The sequence below is a fragment of the Onychomys torridus genome, chromosome 1 (assembly GCF_903995425.1).
Source record: "Onychomys torridus chromosome 1, mOncTor1.1, whole genome shotgun sequence".
NCBI classification, from domain to species: Eukaryota; Metazoa; Chordata; class Mammalia; order Rodentia; family Cricetidae; genus Onychomys; species Onychomys torridus.
The window spans coordinates 101,220,841-101,243,784 of record NC_050443.1 but is presented as its reverse complement, the minus strand read 5'-3'; the positions used below and the strand labels follow the sequence as shown (position 1 = coordinate 101,243,784).

Sequence of the window (22,944 nt, the reverse complement as noted above, 5' to 3'; positions counted from 1 at the left end):
TTTCAGTCTTGCTCAGCCACTGTGTCTGTGCCCGCCCAGTGCTAACGTCACTCTTGTTTGAATGTGGGTCTGTTCTCAGTTGCTAGAGGCCCAAGCAGACTACCATAGAAAAGCGTTAGCGGTCTTAGAGAAGGCCCTCCCCGAAGTGCGCGCCCGTCAAGGTAATGTAACCTGCGGTCTGCTGAGACCTCCTCGTGCTCTGCCCCTTTGCCTCTGTTCTTCTTCACCCTGCCTCTGCATGCCTCTCCTGGAGATGAAGCCTCTCTGCCTAGCATTTCCCAGCATAATTTCATTCTTGCTGCATTCTCTGATTTCTTCCAAATCCAAATTAACACGCTAACAGAGCATTGCGCTTCCAACACCTTCCGTTGAAGACAGACAGCCTCTCTGCTTCTTGTACAGGTTTGAACCCTCTGCCATCTGATTGCCTTTTCCAGTCCTGTTTTTGCTCCATAGGGAGCATTCATCTAGAAAAGGTGTTCCAGACTTACCGAGGGGGGATTTGACAGGCCAGCCTTGATGCCCATCAGTCACTGTGATCAGATCACAAGGCCATGGCTGTTAGAAAGATTCTTTCTTCCATTTCTCTCTCTTCCCGGCTCTGATATTTTGTCTGCTCTGCTGAAGCATGGAGCTGTTTTGTCCACCAGTGTGCTGAACGCTCCCTGGTGTGGAGTTTTGAGTTGCATGTGTCAGCTCTGGATGTCCCAGGTCTTCTGTTACTTCTCGCTGATTTACCATGAGAATGGTTATCAGCAGGTGCAGGCGGAAGTTTTCTGTCATCTTTGAGTTAGTTGTACATACATAGTTGTCCCTTGGTGTCCATGAGGGGATTGGCTCTCCAGAACAAAAGTCCCATTTGCAAACACTCTATACACACACACCCATATTTTTTTAATCTCTAGACAACTTACAACGTCTATTATAATAATGCAGTGCTACATAAAACAGTTATTGTCCTGTATTGTTTGAGAAATAACGACAAGAAAATGATACTCAGTATAGATCAGCCTTTTCCAGTGTCTTTTCTTTCTTTCTCTCTTTGTCCCTTGTAGTGCTGGGCTGGAACAAAAGGCCATGTATATTTGAGGCAAGTGCTCTGTGCCCACAACCTTTCCAGATACTTCGGTCTGCAGTTGTTGACTGTTTGCTCACAGTTACAGAGAGCTGACTCTAGTTTCGTTTGGTACATAGAGCTGACATTTGTGCATCCCCTGTGGAGCCAGTGAGCTTGTACTGCAACGGGACCTGGCCAGGTGTTGAGTGTGGCAAACATGTGACTGGACAAGGTGGGCAAATGGGAGGTGTTCACTAGTGTGTGGGCAGCTGGGCCCCTAGAGAATGCCATGTCTTCACCCGGATGCTTTGCACTGTAGAGTTAAGAGCTCCTCTAGCCTGACCGAGTGCAGTCCAGTGTGTCTCCTCCCCTGGCTGCTGTTTTCAGGACAGGCTACCTTTGTTTCCTAAATCACCCCGTTTCCCAGGCCTGGGCAGTGTGTTGAGTCTCAGCAGCAAAGGCTGGTCTTTCCAGGGGACAGACTGCTGTCAAGTTCAGAGCATTGAGAACGTGTTTGTGAGGTTGGGCCCTACGTGGGATAAGATGTAGGTGTCATTCTATCCTTTGAATGGGGAAAGCTCTGTTGGGAAGAGTTGAATATTAACAGAAGCAAGAAAGTTGGATTTCTTAGTCATCCCCATTCAGTGTTCTTCCTCAGAGAAATATTCAGAAAGTCAGGGGAGCAGAGAAGAGCTCAGGAATGCAAGAGGGAAAGCTGGAGTGTGACGAGCATTGCTCTGAAGAGGTGTGCTCTGTCTTTCTCAGTCACTCACTCACGGGCTACAGTCTGGCCCCTCACCTCCATTTACCTGTCTTTGTACCTACCTTTTTTTAGCCCTGTCTTTTCTTCAGTAGCCTTCTCTCAGAAAGACTCAGCATGTCTTTAGGGGGGAAAAATCATGCAGTGGGATCTTCCTGCCCCCACACTTGGAGGACTCCAATATCCACTTTGATGTTCACCTTCCTACCCATAACCCTTTGCAGTTTGGCTTCTGTACCCACAACACCATTAAAGGAAATTAGTTCCCCAAGGAGCAGTGACCTTTTTCCCAAATCTTGGTGTTTGACACAGCCCAGGTCAGCACTGTCTGAGGACACCTTCTTCCTGATTTCACTCTTCCTTCATGGTTAAGATTCCACGTCTTTGATTATGTTCCCACCCGGCAGTCAGCCTTTCCGGAGGTCCCTCCTCATTCTTCTGTTCCTCTCTCGTTCCCCACCTCATCCTTTTTCTCTAGAAATCCTTCGTCTTGACAGCTCCCCCCACCCCCAACTGCACTGTGAGCATCAGTTAGTTCCTTGGATCTGTGCTCCCTTGCCTTCAACAGACCTTAGCACCCAAGACCTCCTTCTCCAGCTGTCTTGTCCTCCTTGTCCTCCACTACTGCCCTTGTTCAAACTCAGCCACTGTGAAAGCTGGGAGCCATCATTCCGTCCCCTTGCATAACTGTGACCCTCCTTCTGTCCCACCAGCCCCCTGCACTCTCATTTCCTTGAGCCTCAGGGCCGTTCCCAGCCAACTCCCTCACATGTGCTTGTCTGCTTCTGATGCCCATCAGTCCCTGCCCCTCTCACTTCCTTTGAGGAGCCTTCTCTAACCACTGCGGCCAGCGCTGAGTACCTTGTCTCTGAATTCCTGTCACGTTGATGGTCTAAACTGGAAGTCGCAAACAGCCGTAGCTCGTTCAAATTTATTTAAAAATTAGTTGCTACCATTAGGTGAAAAACCAATAATTTTTAGCAGTCCTGACCTCTTAGCTTCTCTGGGACGTTTCAAAAGTCTCGGCACACCATGCTTTCCCCTGTGGAACCCTCTGTCAAGCTCTCAGAGTGGCTGCAGCCATAAACTCTCCAGCCTGACCCACAGACCTGCTCTGCCGCTCACCTCCAACAACTGCGTTTGCGACCCTTGTCTATACCATTGATTGCCACATCTTAGCAATGTGTCCTGTCTGTAATGGCCGTTACATGTTCATGTGTGTGTCTTATGTGTCCTTCACAGTCCAGTTTTTTTTACTGTGAACGTGGGGAGTCCTCATGAATTTTGTGTGTCTGCCGCAGTACTTGACACATAGTAGGCCTGTTGTTTGAAGGCCAGCTCTTGAGCTGGAACTTGCCTTTGGAATTGTGTCTAGGTCAGAAGTTCTCATTTGTTCCCTCCGCTGCTAACACTCTAAAGTAGGTGGTAAGCCATACTCTGCTCATGTTTACTACAACATTCCAAGAGAGGTCTGGAGTATGGCCATCTCTCAGTGGTATGGGGGGCGGGGGGGGGGGTCTTAGTTCTTGTCTTCTCAAAGGAAAGTGAGTCATGAACAGAGTAAGCAGAAGTTTTATTTGGGAGGACAAGCACTCCAAAGAGAGACTGCAGTGGCAAAGGCAGGAAGCAACATGGTGGGACCCGTGTGGTCGGCTTTAAAGTTTTAAATGCTCATGAAGTAGGTAGCATACTTTCGGGGAAAGACGGCCCTTTTCTCATCCCAAACCATGGTAGATTGGATCTCCCTTTTAGGGTTCTTTGTGTGACCCGCTGGACAACTTCACAGAGGGCAGAGGGGCAGACCCTATGTCGGTGCATGTGTGTAGGAAAATGTCCTCCTCCTAGTGTTGTATGTAGCAATAATGACCCATGTGCAGCCTCAAGGACATTTCACCACGGGGCATTCTGACTGACAGGAGACACAGCCACCAAATGCTGCTGCAGTTCTCTTGGGTACCTCGTCCCTAACTCCCTTTTAGATTGTCCAAGGTCCATGGTTGAACTCACGACATTCTGCTATTTTAAAAATGGAGATTTTTTAGTGTGAGGACCAGGACCATAGTTTTACAATAGACTACACAGGCAGGAAACAGGACTTGGGCAGGATGTTGAGCTCCTTCCTCCCAGCCTATGTCTATCTTCTGTTTGACATCAGTATCCAGGGTTGGACATGTTGTAGAGGAGATTACAGGTGTCATATGCAAAACTCCCAAGTGCCTCGCATGTATCCGCTAAGAGAATGGTCACATGACCATTTTGAGCCTGATTGGCTATCATTGCTTTAGGTAAAAGGGACAGAGTAGTCTAGGTAAGATCTAGACTTCTAGAGAACTGTCACAGACCTCTGTCTTGTGGGACAGGCCCTCTAGATACTTTTTCTGTTAGAAAGTTCCCTGGGCCAGGGCTAGGACCTGGCCGAAAGCGAGGAGCTGAGAGTGGCCCACACCTTGGCCTTTGTTTATCCACTGCCTTCTGTCTCCATCCTTTTCTGTCATCTTTCCTCACTTCTTCATGCTGTCATTTTAAACTTTGAAGCATTTTTTAGGCCTGTGCATCTGTGGCATTTTGTCTTTCTCCCTTCCTCTCTACAAGGGTGGAAGGGGCCCCGTCCCATGCATGGAGGTGAGGGAAAAGTCACTGGACAGTCCTGTCCCAACCCAGCCCTCCAGTGGCAGGGTGGTGATGGGAAGGCATGCAGCAGAGGCTGGGAAGAAGTGTACTCTTCCTTAGCTCACAGGGTCTTACGTTGGTTCTTTCTTTGGTGTCTGTGTGCTTCCCAGGTAGCACTAGATCTCTGCAGTGCCCACAGTGGGCCAGGCCAGCCAGGCACCTCCTATCTAATGCAGCATGTCCGTGTTCCGAATTCTTCTACAGCTGCTTCATTGTGCGTGTTTCTGCGGGGCTGCCTCCCATCTGTCATGTATGGAATAAGGCCTGTGACCCAAAAGTCATAAAGCACGGTTGCCGCCGTCAGCACAGCCTTCAGCCCAAGCTGCTTGGGAGCCACATACACCAAAGTTTTTCTCCTCAGAGATTTTGAAACTGGATGGAGATGGTGGAGAGTACTGCATGTCACAGCGTGTTACCTACTTTGAGTTCACCTTGACCTTTTTAGGTCTTGTCTGACAAACATGGCACCCCCTTGAGAATGCTAAGGGTTATCCTTTCACATAATGGAGTTTCTTTCGTGTCCTCTTCCCACAAGGCCAGTGCTGCTGTGCATAGCTAGAGTAAATTTCTTTTCAGTAAAGACAATGTGCTCAGATGTAGCCTGCATTTTAATGCAAGGCTTCTGAAGGTTTCTGGCTCCACATGTGTTGATGGTGTGTGGTGCAGGTCCAGGGCCACCATTAGCATCGCCCCTAGGCAAGTTGTGCCGTAGGACATGCTAGGAGCCTCTGTCCCCAGTGATTGTCCCAGCCTGACACATGGTCTGTGCTCCCATAGTTGGTAAATGACAAAACCAACTTCTGGGTGTTTCTCCTCTCCCTAAGCCCCCGTCACCAGTCTGCAAGGGAGCCCTTTGGTGTCATGGAAAGAAAATCCCCAGGATTTCATGGGGTGGCCAAAGGTCTTACCGACTATTTCCTGCTCTAGATAAGTGGGCAGAGAAACCAGCCTTCGGGACACCCCTGGAGGAACACCTGAAGAGGAGTGGGCGTGAGATTGCTCTTCCTATTGAGGCCTGCGTCATGTTGTTGCTGGAGACTGGCATGAAGGAGGAGGTGAGAGGCACCCAGGTCCCACCTACCAAATCATTTGACCCTCTTCTGTCCAGATCACCCCCGACACACACACACACACACACACACACACACACACACACACACACACACTTTTATTCTACAACCACTGTGGAGGTATAGACCATTGGCTTTCAAACCTTTGTCCCACGATCCGTATGTCCCAGTGAGTCCTGGGACCCTTATTTAGTAAACTCAGTGGGGCCTCCCAGAACAGGTACACTTGTTCTGCTCGCCGTGCACTTTGACCTTTTCCCCATCCTGCCTCTTCCCTTTCCATCTCTGCTTATGATTTGGGACAATGCTCTGGTGGCTGAGAACATCCATAACCTCTTATTTATTATGACAGTCTTGCATTTGTGTGTGCTGTGTGGTGGTTTTAAAAGGTATATTATATATTGTATTTTATATGATCCATTCCAGAAATATCAGCATGAACCAAGCAACTCTTGTTTCTCCTGAGTTTATGTCAGGGCAGAGCTAGATTTAAAATGCAAGATTCTTTGTCCTTTAAGGAATCTTTTGTTTATCAGGTAGTGGTGGCACACACCTTTAATACCAGCACTTGGGAGGCAGAAGCAGGTAGATCTCTGAGTTCGAGGCCAGCCTGGTCTCTTATTGAGTGAGTTCCAGATAGCCAGGGCTACACAGAGAAACCCTGTCTTGGAAAAAAAAAAAAAAAAAAAAGAATCTTTTGTTGAAGTCTCACATGCATACAGAAGAACAGAGGCTCTGTAGGTGGACAACACAGTGAGTTTTCACAGATAAAACCTTGATATCTAATCTGGCCCAAATTAAGACCATCCTAGAAGCTCTCATGTTGGCTTCTGGTTCCTAACCTCAACTTTTAAAAGCCCCAGTGCATGCTTCTCAACTGGGCCTGCTTTTGCTCTCCAGGAGAGCAGCGACACTTTTGATAGTCATCAATATCTACCACCACTACCTGCTCATCCCTGGGAATATAAAGTGTTGAGAAGCCTGCTGACTTATTGCTTAAGTCCAAGTCTCCTAAATCCTGGTCCACTATCCTTTATACACCTACCTCTCTTGGTTGGTTCTCTATGTGTTTTTCTTTAAAAAAAAAAAAAAAAAAGTCACAATTAGGTCAGTGAAAGTTACATGCAGTCTGGTCTGTTTTCACTGATGTCATTTTAAAAATTAACTAAAAAGTAAATTTATAAGATATGTAGTAGTCAGTAGTCAGTACTGTGAAAATAAAAAAGCTTTTCCACAGACCAAGAACTAGCATTAAGAAGGTGTGTTCTGCCTGTCACCATACATTGGGCACACACAACGTTCTTCATTCCTTGGAATGGCGTTGTAAGATGGGGAGTGGGGCTGCTCTCATAAGCAAGCTGAAGTTCCCCAGGTTGAGACTCAGCTCTGACTCAATGCTGCTGGCCTTTTGTTGTCTTTAGGGCCTTTTTCGGATTGGGGCTGGAGCCTCCAAATTAAAGAAGTTAAAAGCTGCTCTGGACTGCTCCACATCTCACCTGGATGAATTCTATTCAGATCCTCATGCAGTAGCAGGTGAGCTCCAAGGACTGTCTGCAAACCTAGCTGTCCTTGGTGGTGAGCAAACCCGAGTCAGCTCACAAGCTGAAAGAACAATTGTCGTTTGAGGAGTGATTGGTCAAATGAAAGGACCCTCCCTGTCAAGAAATTTCGTGCTGCAAGCCACAGGAAAATGTAATGGAGACACATGTACGCCTTTTCCTTCTGGGTTCTCCTCTCCCCTCACTCCCCATTACTAAGCAAAGGTGAAGAAGATAGCTCTGACAGACAGGCTACCCTCTTTGGAACGCCAGGAATTGTCTTTCTTTTATGTGATGGAGTCTCTTCCTTATCTTCTACCCATGAGACCAGCACTGCTTTGTATGGCTAGAGTAAATTTTATTTCAGTCAAGACAGTGTGCTCAAATGCAGCTTGTATTTATTTTGAAGATGTATTTCTTCCTTCCTGTCACACTCCTGACCTACGTTTGCCTGGAGAAATTTTTGTATGTTAATAGAATTACCTTTAAGCGAATTTTATTTTCCATTGCTCTCTTGGTGTATTTTTGCAAGAACTGAATTTCTTTCACAAGGTTTCACTCTCTAAGCACTGCTGCCAAATTATGATTTGTTTTGTGCAGCTTGGAAGACTGTGTGTGAGGTACTTTCATTGGCAGAGCGATGCAGCTTCGGCCCCCACTGCATACTCAGAATGTGTTCATGGTTTCAGGTGCTTTGAAGTCGTATTTGCGGGAATTGCCTGAGCCCTTGATGACTTTCAGTCTGTATGAAGAGTGGACACAAGTCGCAAGGTAAGTTTAGAGTGTTCAGAGTTTGGAAAGTTCAAAGCAGTGATGAACTACTGTGCCCCATTTATAAGTCCTTGTGTTCTAGGAATCATGGGACACTGAAATAGCATGCATAAGGATGTGCCCCTGTTCTGCCTGCATCCAGAGTGAACACACTCACTATTGCTAGAATAAAAAGCTCCTGGATTACGCTTTTATTTGAACTGGTATGGTTTCACCCACATTAATGAACTAGCTGATCTCAAACCCCTTTATAGTGAAAACAGTTCTGCAACTGGCGTCATGCATTATAGGGCAGCTGTCTGTGCTCCTGGCCGTTTGCAGGCTCAGTGGTTTAGCAATAGAATGGGAGCCTTACTTGCAGGAATAACTTGCTAAGCTTTGCCCCACTCTCTCCTGCCGTTCTTAATAAGCATCAAGCATCCAGAATAGGCACGTGTTCTTGTTATCTTCATTGTATAGATAGAGAAACTGGGGCTTCGAAGGAGCTGGGCCAAGAAATTGTCAGGGCTGGCATCCAAGATGGAGACCTATCTGCCCCAAAGGCTCCACCCATTATATGATCTTCTCCTCTACCCTCAGCTTCAACCCGCCTTGTAACAGGACAGTGTATTTTAAATGCTCTCAGCTTCTTGGCCAGCCAGGTGATCTCCTTGTTACCTTTCACTTCTTCTCTTAATTGCCCAATTCTTCAGTCTGAGGAAGGAAGAGCTAGTCTCACCTCCACTCCTGCCCTTCCCCCTTGGCTCACCTCCACTCCTGCCCTTCCCCCTTGGCTCACCTCCACTCCTGCCCTTCCCCCTTGGCTCACCTCCACTCCTGCCCTTCCCCCTTGGCTCACCTCCACTCCTGCCCTTCCCCCTTGGCTCACCCTGTCACTTTCCTACCGAGCTGACCACCATTAGGTAGAACCATTTGTGGTGAAGCTGTGTGTGGCTTCTCAGGAATCTGCAATCACTGTGGACCAAGAGACTTTCTCCTCGATAGACCATGAGGTTTTAAGTTCAAGGACAAGCTCTTAGTCTGTTTTGGGACTGAGTTAAATGAATCAGCGGTTGCATGAATGGGGTTTTTGTATCGGGTAGTCTCCTCACCTCAACTCTCCTAGGTTCCTAAACTCTGAGGAGGTGTCTGTCTACTGCACATAGATACTATAGTTGAAAAAAGCCATCGTGTTGACTTGGTGGCTGGCCTCTCCAGTGTAATCAAGTGACTCCCTGTTCTGGAACTCATCAGCATCATGGGCACCTGCTACACTCTTTCTAGAGGACAGAGTGGTTGCTCTGTGGGTTCTTTCCTTTCCATCTCGTGTTTATGGAAGTTTGTCCATCAAAGCTGTGTGGATCCAGAGCTCTTATACCTGCTCCACACGGGAATTAGCCCCAGCCTGGAGCTTTGGAGCAGAGTTGACAGCAAGAGAGACCTGAGGTCTGGGCTCTGGGAGCTTGGCAGTTGATGTGTGACCAGGCTGCCTTTATGTTAAGGAAAGGTAGGCTTCATAATGCTGCTAATTAACATACACATGCCTACACAAGATTTTCAGTGGCATCTGCTTATGTCAAGCCTGGGGCATGGTGATTTCACAGGATTTGCCTCTAGCCTTGAGGTCATTCAACAGAATCAGCATTCTTCCCTGTCCTACAAAGCTTGGTGAGATGAAGTACCTGCTCCCAGTCAAATAGCATGGAACTGGGATTAGACTCCAGATCTGCTCATTTCCCAGATCAGTGCTGTCTTGCAGTTTTGAAAACAGACAAGCTTCACTTGATAAAGAATGTGCATTAGCTTTCTGCTATAAAAAAAATATGTGACATAATCAGCTTAAAGGAGGGTAGGTTTACTATGGTTCTTGGGTTCCGAGGTTCGGTTCCTGTTGCTTCAGGCTTGCCACCATACGTTCTGGTGGTAGAAGCATGTTCGCCTCATGCTGAGAAGTAGAGAGCAGGTAAGGACTGGGTCCTAACACCTCCCTCTAGGATCCACGTCTTCCAACTGCACCCTACTTCAGGAAGGTACCAGCATCTCCTGCTAGCACCAGACTGACAACCAAGCCTTTATTTAGCACAGGCGCCTCTAAGAGACATTGCAGATCTGAGTTATAATAACACATTAATATGGGTACTAATAATGTGTGCATTTATAAATTCTTGTGTGTATTTCTTTCCTAGTGTGCAGGATCAAGACAAAAAACTTCAATATTTATGGACAACATGTCAGAAGTTGCCACCACAAAATTTTGTTAACTTTAGGTATGTGTGTGAGTTTGCTTCTCTGTTGCTGTGATAAACATCATAATCAAAAGCTACTTGGGTGGGAAGGGTTTGTCTTTAAGGTCACAATCCATCATTGAGGGAAGCCAAGGCAGGACTCAAGGTAGGAGCTTGGAGGCACAAACTGTGGGGGGACACTGTTTTGTGCTTACTCCAGGGTTACTACTTAGCTGTCACAGCCTGGGCCAGCCCACCCAAGATGGCACTACCTGCAGCCGGCTGGGCCCTCCTCCTGCATCAGTCATTAGTCAAGAAAAAGCACAGAAGACATGCCCACAGGCCGGTCCAATAGATGCTTTTCCTCAGGTGTTACCTCTTCCCAGGTGTGTCAGGTTGACATCAAATTCGCCATCAGAATGTATATGATTCCATAAATGAAGCTTCAGTGACGCTGGAGTGGATATGTTTCTTCCGAGACGACCCTACCTCAGGCATGCTTGGCACATTCAGAAGGCTTTGCAGAACAATGCGGAGCTGCTGGGATGGGGTGGGTGTGTATGCACTGCTGTGCATTAGCAGTTATGTTGATAGGTGATGTTGATATGCAGTTGGTCTGATCGTTTGGACGCTGCAGCTGTTAGCAGAAGCACCGTCGTAAGAAACTTCCGTAGCTGTATGTTGTGTTTGCAGATGCCCTATGTGAATGCACAGTTAACCAGTAGTTACTGTTTCTGTGCCCTTTCATAGAAAATAGTGCTCAAGTCACCAACGTACAGTGGAGACTACATTCATTATCTTATTAAATAATGTCTCTAAGAAAACGTCCCATGGGATAAACTTCTGGGACTGCAGTTTTCCCTTGGACTTCTATAGCTCGGCAGAGGTATAGAGGAAAGGTAGCACTGGGAATTGTCTGTTAAAACTAAGAAAGGGTCCAGCAAGATGGCGCCATGGCTAAAGGCCTTGCTGCTGAGCCTGACAGTCTGGGTTCCTGGAACCCACAAGAAAGAGGGAGAGAACTGATCCCGCAAGATGTGTCTGTCCTTCTGTCCTTTCCCACTCTCCCACTCCTCTTCCTCTCTAATACACAGGGATAAATGTTATTAAAACTGAAAAACAAACCTTTCAGATCAGACTTTTTTTTCCTTAGGAGATTTGTTTAAAATCCGTTTTGCAGGTAGTTTATGTGACATGTTACCTGACTTAAGCTTGGTCTTGGTCTTTGTCTCAGCTGCATCTGATACTCCCTCTCCACATCTGAAGGGTTGGTTTGCCTTGTGAGCAAGTGGTTTCTGTAAGGTCCATCGCTGATAAGGTGTAACAGACTGGCTCAGAGATGGCAGACAATCGGAGTCTCTTCGGAGGGATGTGGGAACTCAGTTACAGGCCTTAGCATGTAGGGGTTTGACCTTTTGATTATTTCTTTTTCTCTGTAACTTTTACTAATTGTGGGTTTTTTCTTTGTGTTTGTTGTTATTTTTATATAGTAGTGAAGGACATTCTCATGATTCCAAGTTCAAAAGATATACACTGAAAAATCTCTTGTCCCTAGCTACCTGGTTCTTCTGAGATACAGAATCTACAATTTCTTCAGTATTTATCTACTCTACAAGAGCCTCTGTGTGTACATGTGTGTGTGTGCCCATGTGCAAGTATATTCATAATGCATATTTTTCTCTCATTGCCCACTTTTTAAAATAACATTTTCTTTTTTTGTTGTTGTTTTTGGTTTTTTTTTTTTGTTTGTTTGTTTGTTTTAGTTTTTGTTTTTGGAGCTGAGGATAGAACCCCGGGCCTTGCGCTTGCTAGGCAAGCGCTCTACCATTGAGCTAAATTCCTGACCCCATTTTCTTATTTGAGAATTCATATATGTATACAATGCATTGTGGTTATACTCACCACGCCCCGCCTCCATCTCCTGAAACCCCCCTTTTTTAACCTGGATGATAGTGTACATTGCGATGCCATCTCTCCTTTGCCTGCTTTACTCCATATCTTTGTTTAATACATTTTGTAGATTTTTCACTGTCACTGCATGACTTTTGTGGTTATATGTATAGTACATTACTGTAGCTCAACATAGCTATACTTTACCTAACCTGTTTATGTTAATAGATAGCTGGTTTGTTCATACTGTTTCATTTTTATACTAAGTTCATACTGTTTCATTTTTATACTAAACGTATAACAGCATATGTCTATGTAGTAAACTGGATATTTTTTGTAATTAAAATGAGGGTTTTCAACTATAGTTTCATTTTTTTTAAAAACTATTTCTATTAAATATATATTAAGCCCACTATTTATCACAGTGTAATTAGTATAGGAGTAAAGGAAATAGGTTATAAAGGAAAATTAAATTAGAAGTAGATATGGTGAAATCGGTGTGATGGTGTTGGACCTGTTTTCTCCTTGGAATCCAAGCCTTTAATAATCTGTCTTGAATAAAGTGCACAAGAAGTGTGAGCAGCACCGTCCGTGAGCCGGGTCCCAGTTCAGCAATAGCCTGTAGTAAGCGCCTGAGTCGTCTGTGCCAAGCACACGCCAGGACACGGACACTCGCAGTGTTCCAATGATGCTCCTGCCCTTCTGTTCGTCTCCTAGGTATTTAATCAAGTTCCTTGCAAAGCTTGCCCAGACCAGTGATGTAAATAAAATGACTCCTAGCAACATTGCCATTGTGCTGGGCCCTAACCTGTTGTGGGCCAAACAAGAAGGGTAAGTGATTCTTCTCTACCTCGTGCTTAAGTTTCTCCTTCCTGGCTATTAGCATGGGAAGTGATGGCGTTCAGGAGACACACTCAGACTGCAGGTGACTTCAGGGTGTTCTGAAGTAGCCTCTCCATCCAGCAGGTGTGCAGAAGACATAGAGACAGAAGAGACATTGTCCCTGTCCTTAGAGAGCCTCCACTCCTGATGAGCAGTCAAAGAGCTTGGCAGCCCTGTGTGGTATAAAGCTAGACCCACATCCATGTGTCTACACCACAGGGGGACAGACCCACACCTAAAGTGTCTGTAGCTGTGCCTGAGAATTAAATTGACATCAAAGACATGGACGGCAGAACAACTATAGGTTTGCACGTCCATAGGCAACGCTGCTACAGCTGGGCTGAGTAGTAGTTTGTGAACATGTGGCCGGATGGACCTAGGCTGGACACACTAGGAAGATGAGGATTGGCCCAACAGTTATTTGTGCAGATTGGCCCTGGCACCCTGTTATGGTGGCAAGAATGTTTATTTTCTCTGGTGTGGGGAAGGTATCTTTCACTAGGTTATCTCCTGCCCTGGGGAAGGAAAAGAAAGCCAGAGCTCCCTCTGGCATCTGCTGTTTTCACGTGTTTTTACCTCAAAGCAGCACTACCCCACAGAGGCATGCATTGGGGTATCCTGTTCTGCACTTCCATGCTGGCAGTGTAGGTGAGAGGTTGTGACGGACTGAGGAGGATGGTGAGCACCCTCCTCAGGGAAGGGAGCAGCACTTGTTTACCTTAGTGACGAAATAGTTTCCTGCCCCTGGTACTGAGACCAGAGAAAGCCGTATAGGCAGGCAGAGCTTGGTGTCTGCCCTTTGAGGACAGTATATGTGGTCCTGGATAAGTGGAAAATGCCTCAGATCAGAGACGGGCTATGAAGGGCTTGTATGTGCTACTGGCTTGTTTGGAACTTGCTTTCCTGGGTTCTGTGGGAATTATCAAGGCTCCTGATGTGTTTTTAATTTAAAATGTCCCTCATGGGCTCATGTTTTAAACATTTGTTTCCCAGCTCATGGCATTGTTTGTGGGGTTGTAGAGCTATTGAGAAGTGGGGCCTGGCTGGTGGAGGTAGGTAGGTCTCTAGGGGTTGCCTTTGAAGGTAATGCCTGGCCCCTGCTGGATCACCTCCATATGAACATCCTCTGCAAAACAATTCTGCTGCCATAGTTCTTTCACCTTGGTATGATGGAAACCATGAGCCAAAACAAACCTCTGCTTCCTTAAGTCATTTTGTCCTAGCAGTGTAAAAGTAACTGATACAGTCCTGAGCAGAGTGACTTCACAGGGTTGCATTTAGGAAGCTTTGGCTGACATTCAGCAGTGTGGGTTAAGTAGAAGAGGTGGGCACAAGGGATCAACTGGAGAGCGGTCATCATCTGAGCGTGGTCTCTGTCCTCACACATTATCTTTTGCAGTAAATGCTGTTCTCAGATCCATAGATGAGGATGCTGAGTCTGAAAAGAACCAGTAATGTGCCCAGGGCTGTAGGGCAGGGCAGTGGTGGGGTCCAAACACTGGTCACAAGGTCTGTATCCTTACCTGCCACTGCTTCATTGCTGCTGGCCAACTTTGCAAAGACACAATTCAAATCAGTCATTCACTTGCTCATGTGTGCCCAGTCTGGTTTCAAAAAATAGTTGTAAGCATTCAGGGCAATAAAACAAAATTATTCATAAGTAGGAAGTCAGGATAACTGTATGGATCATATACCAAATAAACCCTGACCAAAGACACCAACATAGAAAGTGATGTAAATGTTTAATTCTGGGGACAAGAATGTCAAACTTCAAAAAGCAACGTGGCTCATTGGTTAAAAATCAGTACATTTAACAGTAATAGACACAGCTCTCTAACACCCAGAAACTTGTCAGGAAACACCATAGACAAAAGCTAGGAAGGAGATGCTCCAAAAATCTGCAAAAGGCCTGAAAGAAAGATTTGTGAATAATCCGCAGTTCTCTTTAAAAGGAATTGTTGGAATAGAACACGTGTGGACAGTCCCCCAGTCTGGTGTGGCACTTGGACATGAAGTCTGATCGGAATCCTCACATGAGGAAGGGTAGAAGGGTAATTTGCCAGCAGAGCTTGCATTATGCTGGAATTCAAAAGGATCTGTATGTTTTGCTTTTTAGAAAATATATAATACTGTCCAATGGGGACCAAGGTCAAAATGACATTAAGACAGGAGGTTTAAGGTTGGTTTGAGGCAGTCAAACCTGAGAATCAAGGTTCCTAGGAACCCAGTAGGAAGGATTTATTTAGACTCCCAGTCTCAGAGGTATCAGCTGGTTCCATGGCTGTGAGCATCTAATAAGGCAGACCCTCATGGCAGCAGGAGTGTGTGGCAGAAAGTGTGCCTATTTTGTGCTGGCCGGGAAGCAGAGCTCAGACCAGAAAGGGAAGGGCCAGAAATCTTTAAAGGCACTGTTGGTAAAATTCCTTCCCAGAGGTGTAAAGCAGTGTCTGTCCCTTCTCCCAAGGTCCCAGCAACAAACTGAGGCATGACTCTGCCACAGTTCACTCTGGGGAACCAATGAGTTATTGGCTTCCTTACAGAGCCTAGGTAGGGGTTACTTGTAGGGGTGTGGGCACTTCCCCCTACCCAGCTGCACCTGGAAAGCCTTACCCATCAGAAATGAGGGTTCCTGCCATAGCCACATAGTTGGAGCTCCAGTGCTGATCTTCAGCCTATATATACTCCATCCCCTGCCTCCACTCCAGGCCACTTCAGGTTAAATCCAGGTGGGTCGAGAGCAACAGGATACTCAAGTGAGTGTCTCATGCCTTGATCCACCCCTCTGTGTAGGAGTAGACATCAACATATCCAGTTAGGTTGATCTTTTGCCAGGGTGGAGGTGGTGGGGGGAGCTGAACTCCCCAAGATATTGCTTGGCTCAGAAGATAGTAACTCATGATGCATACACTCCAGTGATCAACTTCCTACATGCCCCAACTCCTAATGATAACATCAAATTATGAATCCATTGATTAGATCCAGAGCCCTTATTTTCCAGTCCCTCTCTAAGATTGGATCCACTGCTTGGGAACCAGCCCTTAAACACTTGGGGACACTTCATGTCTAAACTACAACTTAACATGTGAAAATCAATTTAGGTTTCTTGAGAACCTAAAGCTTTGTGGGTGCATAGTAGCCATCAGGCACATTGCAAGTTGCTTGCTTTGGTGGCTAAATGGTGAGTTTGATGGCAGTGATAGTGATTGTATTTATTTATTTTTTCTTAAGCCCTGGTAGCAAACCCTTTCAGCTTCTGGACTGTCACCGCCCTGCCATGGGAAGGCAGGGATTTTGAGGATACTTAAAATCCATGCACTTGGTGACATCATGGGCAGCAGTAGTTTGGGGTGATCTTGGGTCTACCTATCAAGTGTGCTGCTGATACAGTGTGGAAATGCAAGCCCTATTCCAATCAACTTGAAGTCCATCTTTGTGTTGGTGCCCAGGCATCAAATATGATTACCACAATCTGCTGGGGAAGGATTGATAGTAGTTAGGTAAATGTTCCTCTTGGGCTATTCCAGGCAAACTCATAGGATAAGGCTTATGACTTTAAATTGTGTATCTGTATGTAACTGTTTTATCTGCCAGCAATCTTTGAGATCCTGACAGTTTGCAGAAATGTGAGACTATCAACTGGAACGTTTTAATTGTGTGAACTTATTGCAGAACACTGGCTGAAATAGCAGCTGCCACATCCGTCCACGTGGTTGCGGTGATTGAACCTATCATCCAGCATGCAGATTGGTTCTTCCCTGGAGGTAATCATGGTGCTAGTCTCATGGATTGCTGAAGCTATGTGACAGTAATGTACCACGCTTTTAAAAAGAAGAAAACATGTTGATGATTATGTAATTGGTTTCACTTTCTCATACTTCCCTTTAGATTTCACTCATGTGCATTTATATTTTGATATAATGATAATTATATTATTTTCCATTTCCCTTAGTTTCACTAAAACATATTCAGACAGTATATATTGAATGCTCACTAGTTGCTATGATTGTATACTGTGTTCTCTGAAGGAACTTGGCTTCCCTGAGAAGGCAGCCATATAAACACATAAAATAAACTTACAACGTAGCAAATTTGGATATTGGAGAGAGAAAGGTTTGACAAACTCGGGTGCTGAGAAGAGGGAGCCAGGATCTGTTTTCAGGAGTGACGCTGACCGCACAGAGACCCTCCCCTCAGTGGGGTTTCTTCCTGACCTCCTGCATCATTGTCTGGTTTGTGCAGACACAAACTAAAGCAGGCGAGGCTAGGGCTGGTTGAAGCTGCTTTGTGCAGTCAGAGAATCAGGGTTCCATTCAGTAGCTGGTGGAATTTCCAGTTTCTCTTGTCGCGCTCCTGAGGTCCAGAGGGTGTGTCTCATGTCCCAGCCCTGCTTTCCTCGGTGCAGCCCACTCCTGCTGCCAGGCTGGTTCTTCTCTTCTGTCTTCCTGTCCCGAGAATCGTTCATAGGATAATTGCTGTTGCCTAGTGAAAATGGGTAGGAGACTGAAGATTGACGTGCTGTCTGGGATTTCCTTCAAGAAAGTGATCCTTGCAAAAAAGAAAAAAAAATGCTATAGGCAGTGAGCCTTTGATGATGCTTTTCATCTCTATTTTATATCAAGAGTTGTGATTTCCATCACTTTTTAAATGATTCAGTAAGTTCTCCATCCTCCTTGTCCCTTCTCAAGTCTTGGATTTCTTGTAAGAGTAGTAGAGCTGTGTGCTCATCTGGCCTTTTCTGGCTTGCCTCCCAGTGGGGTCACAGGATCTGCTCTTCAGATGAAAGTACTTGAGCTGCCCTTGTGGAATATGGAGACTGTCTTTCCACCTGAGTATTGGAAAGCTCCCCTTGGGTGCCAAGTCTCACATTTATTTATTTCTCTTGTGACAGAGATAGAATTCAATGTATCAGAAGCATTTGTTCCTCTTACTACCCCAAATTCTAATCACTCAACCCACACTGGAAATGACTCTGACTCGGGGACTCTGGAAAGGAAGCGACCTGCCAGCATGGCGGTGATGGAAGGGGACTTGGTAAAGAAGGAGAGGTATGTGTAGAATTGGTTACTTCCACAGAAGTAGTAGACCCATGGATCTGGTACTGGCTTAATGGCCCCTGTGTGACCCTGCCTTACAGAGTCTACATAATTCAGAAACCAGACTGTCAGTCTCACACAAAGTGTGGGGGGGGGGGTGGGGGAGGAATAAAAGTCTGTTAGTATCCATGCCTGGGCATCAGGCTTTACTTGATGCGCTCATGTGCCCCACAGTGGAATGGCATCACACATACTAAATTCACCTAAATGATTTGAGTGTTAGGAAACAAGAGAAAAGACACATAATCAACACATGTGGATTTTGGCTGAGGATCATATAAGGACAACCACATTTCCCAGTGAGCTGTGAAGAAACATATTTTTGGCATTACTTGGCCTTACAACATTTGCTAACTGCCGAATCCAGCATTTAAGTGAAGAAGCCCCAGAATTTGACAGTTCTGGAGGGAAAATGTATGTTTTAAACTTAGAGGCAGCATGTTTCCATCCTGTTGTCTGTGGGCAATTTATGGGCTGTTCAGTGCTGACTTAGGCCATGTATAGTTCTTACCTTTAGAGGGCAACTTATCCCTGTGTGAGGCAAATGTTAGCAACTTACAGGAGTTCCACATAAGAGCTGTGTGAAGCAACATGCTGTCTTCACATACGTGACAGAGTTGGCAGGCTGAGGCTCACAGCGGGCTTCTCTTGTTCGGCTTTACTTTTCCAGTCTCTCACTCTGAAGTACACCATCATCCTCTATAATTGAGTTCTGACACCTGAGCATCATCCAGGTCCTCACCATTCTTCCCTGGTGGCCTATTAGAAGAGTTATCCCTCTAATTTAAGTCTCAGCATATGGTATTACAAATCTCACTAGCCCATGATGCACAATTCTCAGCTATCTTCTCTGTATATTCTCCAATAAATTAATGGAGTCCAGTATCTTAATTTTCCAAACTTAATTTAAAAAAAAAAAAAAAAGGGTTCTGAAGTCCATGCAGTAGTGGTCTTGATAAAGAGTGTCTCCCTCCCTTCTGCCCCACCCTCCCAAAAGCAACTCTCTTTTCCAGCCATATGTAACTCCCAGCTGTGTCCTCACGTGCACACACAAATGTTTCTATATTCCATGCAAGTTGAGAGGCAGTGTGGTGTGATCTTGCCAGCACTGGTATGCTTCTGGGCTTGGTTTCCACCTCCTTCCCACACACAAGTTTGAGATGGGAATCAGGTACTAGGAAATCGACACAGAACATCCTGTCACTCAACATGAAGCCTACCTGTTCACTTTCAGCTACACACACCAACCTGACTAGTGTGAGGTGTTGGCTTTGCTAAGGTTTAAAACTAGATCCGAGCGCTCGCTTTGGTAACTGGGATGACCACTGACACAACCTTGCCACTTAACTGCATGCTGGGCAACGTGGGTGGCTGTCCCGTTTGTGGTTTTAACCTGTGAGGACCAGAGGGCTTCCGTCTCCTTAATTGGCTTGCGTGGTGTGTTGACTGTTTCTTCTTTCTGTGTAGCTTTGGTGTGAAGCTTATGGACTTCCAGGCCCACCGGCGGGGTGGCACTCTAAATAGAAAGCACGCGTCCCCTGCTTTCCAGCCGCCACTCCCGCCCACAGATGGCAGCGCCTTGGCTCCAGCAGGCCCAGAGCCTCCTTCTCAGAGCTCTAGGGCTGACAGCAGCTCAGGGGGTGGGCCTATCCCCTCTTCTGCGGGCATATTGGAGCAGGGGCTGAGCCCAGGTGACAGCAGGTAAGGAGCCCACTTCTGCTGCCAGTCAAGGCTAGATGCCCCTACCTTCTTCCAGGTGGCAATCTTTGGCATGGTAGCCATACCCAAAGATTGTGGTGGCAGAGAGTGAGATTTGCTTTCACACCTTTGATTAGGGGTGCAGATTGCTTGTTTGCTTTTCTGTTTCAGAAGAAGCAACACTTGTGTGTGTGCTTTGATGCTGGAAAGTAGAGACTAACTGGTGTCTTAACGGTGTGCTCAGCCTCTTCAGTGTGACTGTCAGTGTCCACCTCTCCTTTGCCTCTTGTCGTTCCGTGTGCTAGCTAGGAAGCATTTGAAAGCAGTGAGCTCGCTGAGTCACAGATTCTTGGCATTTGTCATCCATTCACTCATCAGTGATTACATTCAGTTGCACAGTTTCACCCAGTAACTGCTGTTGCACCAGGCCACCAGCACACTGGGTGACTAAGTGTCCCTCCACCACTCAGGGCTTTCAGTTGTATGGGGAGCTGACACATGGGTTCAAGGAAGAAAATAAGGTGGTGTGTTTTCTTAAAAGGCCTGTTCCATCACTTGAAATTTTGACAAGCCAGTGGGAGTTGAGTTTCACAGTTGGTCCCCTTCAAGAGGAGATGCCTTCAGATTGGAGATTTTCATTCTGTTGGTATTTGGTTCTCTGTGCTGATCAGGCAGCGGCCAGTTTTCTCTCATTCAGAACCTATGGTGCTATAGAAGATGAGCCGTGCCAGAGAGTGCTTACGTTTTAATTGTCATTGGTTTAATCCTCTTTGTCCAGCCACGCAGTACCATATGATCATATATGAGATAAAGTTAATATGCACAAAACAAAGCCTATTTACCCACGCATAGTTTACCATGGATTGTCCTTGGAGAACTCTCATGGCATCTTTTTGGTTGAGGGAAGTAAAGTTGTTAATAAGGTAGAACTCTATCTGGTCTTGGTGGTGCAGCCCATAATCCCAAGGTACTTGGGAAGCAGAAGGCTCACAAGTTCAGGGCCAGTCTGGGTAATAGTGAGTCCTTGTCTCAAAGTAAAAAACAAAAACTCAGCGCTGAGGCTGTAACTCAGGGCAGAGTACTTACCAGAAGTAAGATGTATGGTATGGCTGAAAACGCCAGAGAGAGAGAGAGAGAGAGAGAAGCACAAGGCGGGGACTCTTCTCTTCTGATAGCTGACTCAGTGCTTTTGTGTGTTCCTGAGTCCTCCTTGATCCCCATAATCTAGGGAAGTTCATCCTCAGTCAGGAGATCTGAAGCTTTGCCCTTGGCCAGGCTCTTTGCGTTGCTCTAGGTGCCAGCCATACTGGCCTGTTAGTGAACACTCTTCCATACATGGCTTGGTTTTACGGTAAATATTTTTCTGTTTATGTGAGAAAGAGAGTATAAGCAAATGCATGTATTTTCATTTTCTCACAACAGTCGGTTTATTTAACCGAAGCTAAATATTTAAGGAAGTAGTTAGTCTTCACTGCAGAAAGAGGAATGGGATGTCAGCCATCAGCCTCCCTTTTGTTTTTATGCTTGAAATATTTTTGTGCACACTTCACACCTGCCCTTTGGTGAACTTGACAAAATGATTGTAATATTTGGTATAGAAAGTTGTGAGCCAGGAAGTAGGAAGCCTGAATCAGCTCTTCCCCTGCTGCCGTCAGCTTTAGACTGAGTCATCAAGCAGGTCTCAAACTTTGTCTTCCCTTGGTGTAGATAACTGATGCTAGTTAAGTCCTTCTTAATCAGAGTGTTACTTTGCATTGTTAGTTTTGTACAATAGCTAGCAAAAATCTCCAAGCCTTATTCTCTTAAAATAATGCCCAGTTTAAGTACATGCAAAACAGAACTGGAGGTTTCTTGTGGATGCACTGAAATGACTGGCCTTCATTTCTCTGGCAGAGTAGTTAAAACTGAGTCTGTTGCATGGACTCCGAAATGTCTTGTCTCTGAGTAAATATCAGCTCACTAGCCCAATGCAAACTATTTAAATTTTCAAATAACCCTCATCTCCCTGGGTTCTGGTATCCATAGGTCCAGCTGACTGTAGTCCAGAGAATTTTTAAAAACTGTTTCTTTAGGGCTGGAGAGATGGTTCAGTGGTTAAAAATACTAGGTGCTCTCCCAAAGGACCAGAGTACAGTTCCCAGCACCCACAGGCTTGCAACCACCTGTAACTCTAGGCTTCTAGCTTCTATGAGTACCTGCACACGCGTGTGTGTGCGCGCACACACACACACACACACACACACACACACACACATACACGCACGCACCTTAACAAAAAAACAAAAACACTGAATTGCACACTTTTTGATTGCCATTCCCCAGACTATACCTGTACCCAGCATTCCCATAGCTCCTCCACTGTATTGGCTATTATGAGAGTTGACTTAATGTATATAGAAGGGTGTTGACAGTTAGGTTCTAATGCCATTTTACATACAGGGCTTGAGCATCCTTGACTTTTGGTATCCATAAGAAGTCCTGGAACTTCCCACCCCCAAATCCCATACCAAGGAACAACTATATTTTATGGAGTGCTTAGAGTTTATACCAGGGAATGCCTGAAATCTTAACTTCACCTTTACCCCTCTCAGTCCTCCAAAACCCAAAGACACTGTGTCTGCGGCTGTCCCTGCACCAGGAAGAAACAACAACCAGGTGACCACAGGCCCAAGCCAGGCCCAGGCAGGTGGCAGCTCCCAACAGCTCTCAGTGGGCACGCCTCACAGTGCAGCTGGTCCCAGCCCTCACACTCTGCGTCGAGGTAAGTGACCTGCACTCCTTGTACTTGAGGAGGGTGTAAGAACTTCCTGTACTGCAAAGAATCAGTTATGAAAGCGCTAAGAAATCTTTTTCATGACTGTTACCAAATAATAAGCAGGCAAATCAGTCATTAAAAGGGGGGGGGGAACATTGGAAGAAACTGAAGGGGGGGGCGGGAGAAGAAATGCAGGAACTGTAGAGCTTATCAGCAGGAGAGGGCTCCGCAGAGTTATCCCGGATTTCTGGGGATTTGGTGTCCCAAGCTCTGCTGTGTTGGGAACCACTGCAGCCTCTCTGCTACTGACCCTTGTGAGCCGGAGCTTCAGGGCTCAGGGATTTCTGGTTCTGGAGTAACATCACCTAAACAGTCCCACCTGTGTCCTTTGCCCTCCTCAGCCCAGGGCCATTGCTTTGAAACACAAAGAAGGTGAGCCACCAGATCCATCCCTGCACAGGCACAAGTCATTCTCTCCCATGCCACTCTTTGGGGGGTGTTGTTGGCCGGAGCATTTTTCTTCTTTAATTCTCTCTGAGCCCCGTGCCACAGGGCA

At 46.1% G+C, this 22,944-nt stretch overlaps 1 protein-coding gene across 9 annotated transcripts in view; it reads left to right on the top strand.

Annotated features, from left to right (window-relative positions):
- Nucleotides 1-22,944, top strand: part of Arhgap17 (Rho GTPase activating protein 17) — an 89,340-nt gene that overhangs the window by 54,599 nt on the left and 11,797 nt on the right. For 5 of the 9 annotated variants that reach the window (XM_036191442.1, XM_036191434.1, XM_036191477.1 and 2 more), the window contains 10 exons: nucleotides 80-161; nucleotides 5,415-5,542; nucleotides 6,979-7,090; nucleotides 7,785-7,866; nucleotides 10,032-10,112; nucleotides 12,678-12,791; nucleotides 16,512-16,603; nucleotides 17,731-17,887; nucleotides 19,403-19,636; nucleotides 22,225-22,394. In XM_036191442.1, coding sequence (XP_036047335.1) covers nucleotides 80-161; nucleotides 5,415-5,542; nucleotides 6,979-7,090; nucleotides 7,785-7,866; nucleotides 10,032-10,112; nucleotides 12,678-12,791; nucleotides 16,512-16,603; nucleotides 17,731-17,887; nucleotides 19,403-19,636; nucleotides 22,225-22,394 — 1,252 coding nt within the window. The remainder of the gene's footprint in view (nucleotides 1-79; nucleotides 162-5,414; nucleotides 5,543-6,978; nucleotides 7,091-7,784; nucleotides 7,867-10,031; nucleotides 10,113-12,677; nucleotides 12,792-16,511; nucleotides 16,604-17,730; nucleotides 17,888-19,402; nucleotides 19,637-22,224; nucleotides 22,395-22,944) is intronic. The other 4 variants (XM_036191468.1, XM_036191462.1, XM_036191486.1 and 1 more) reach the window with 2 other exon arrangements.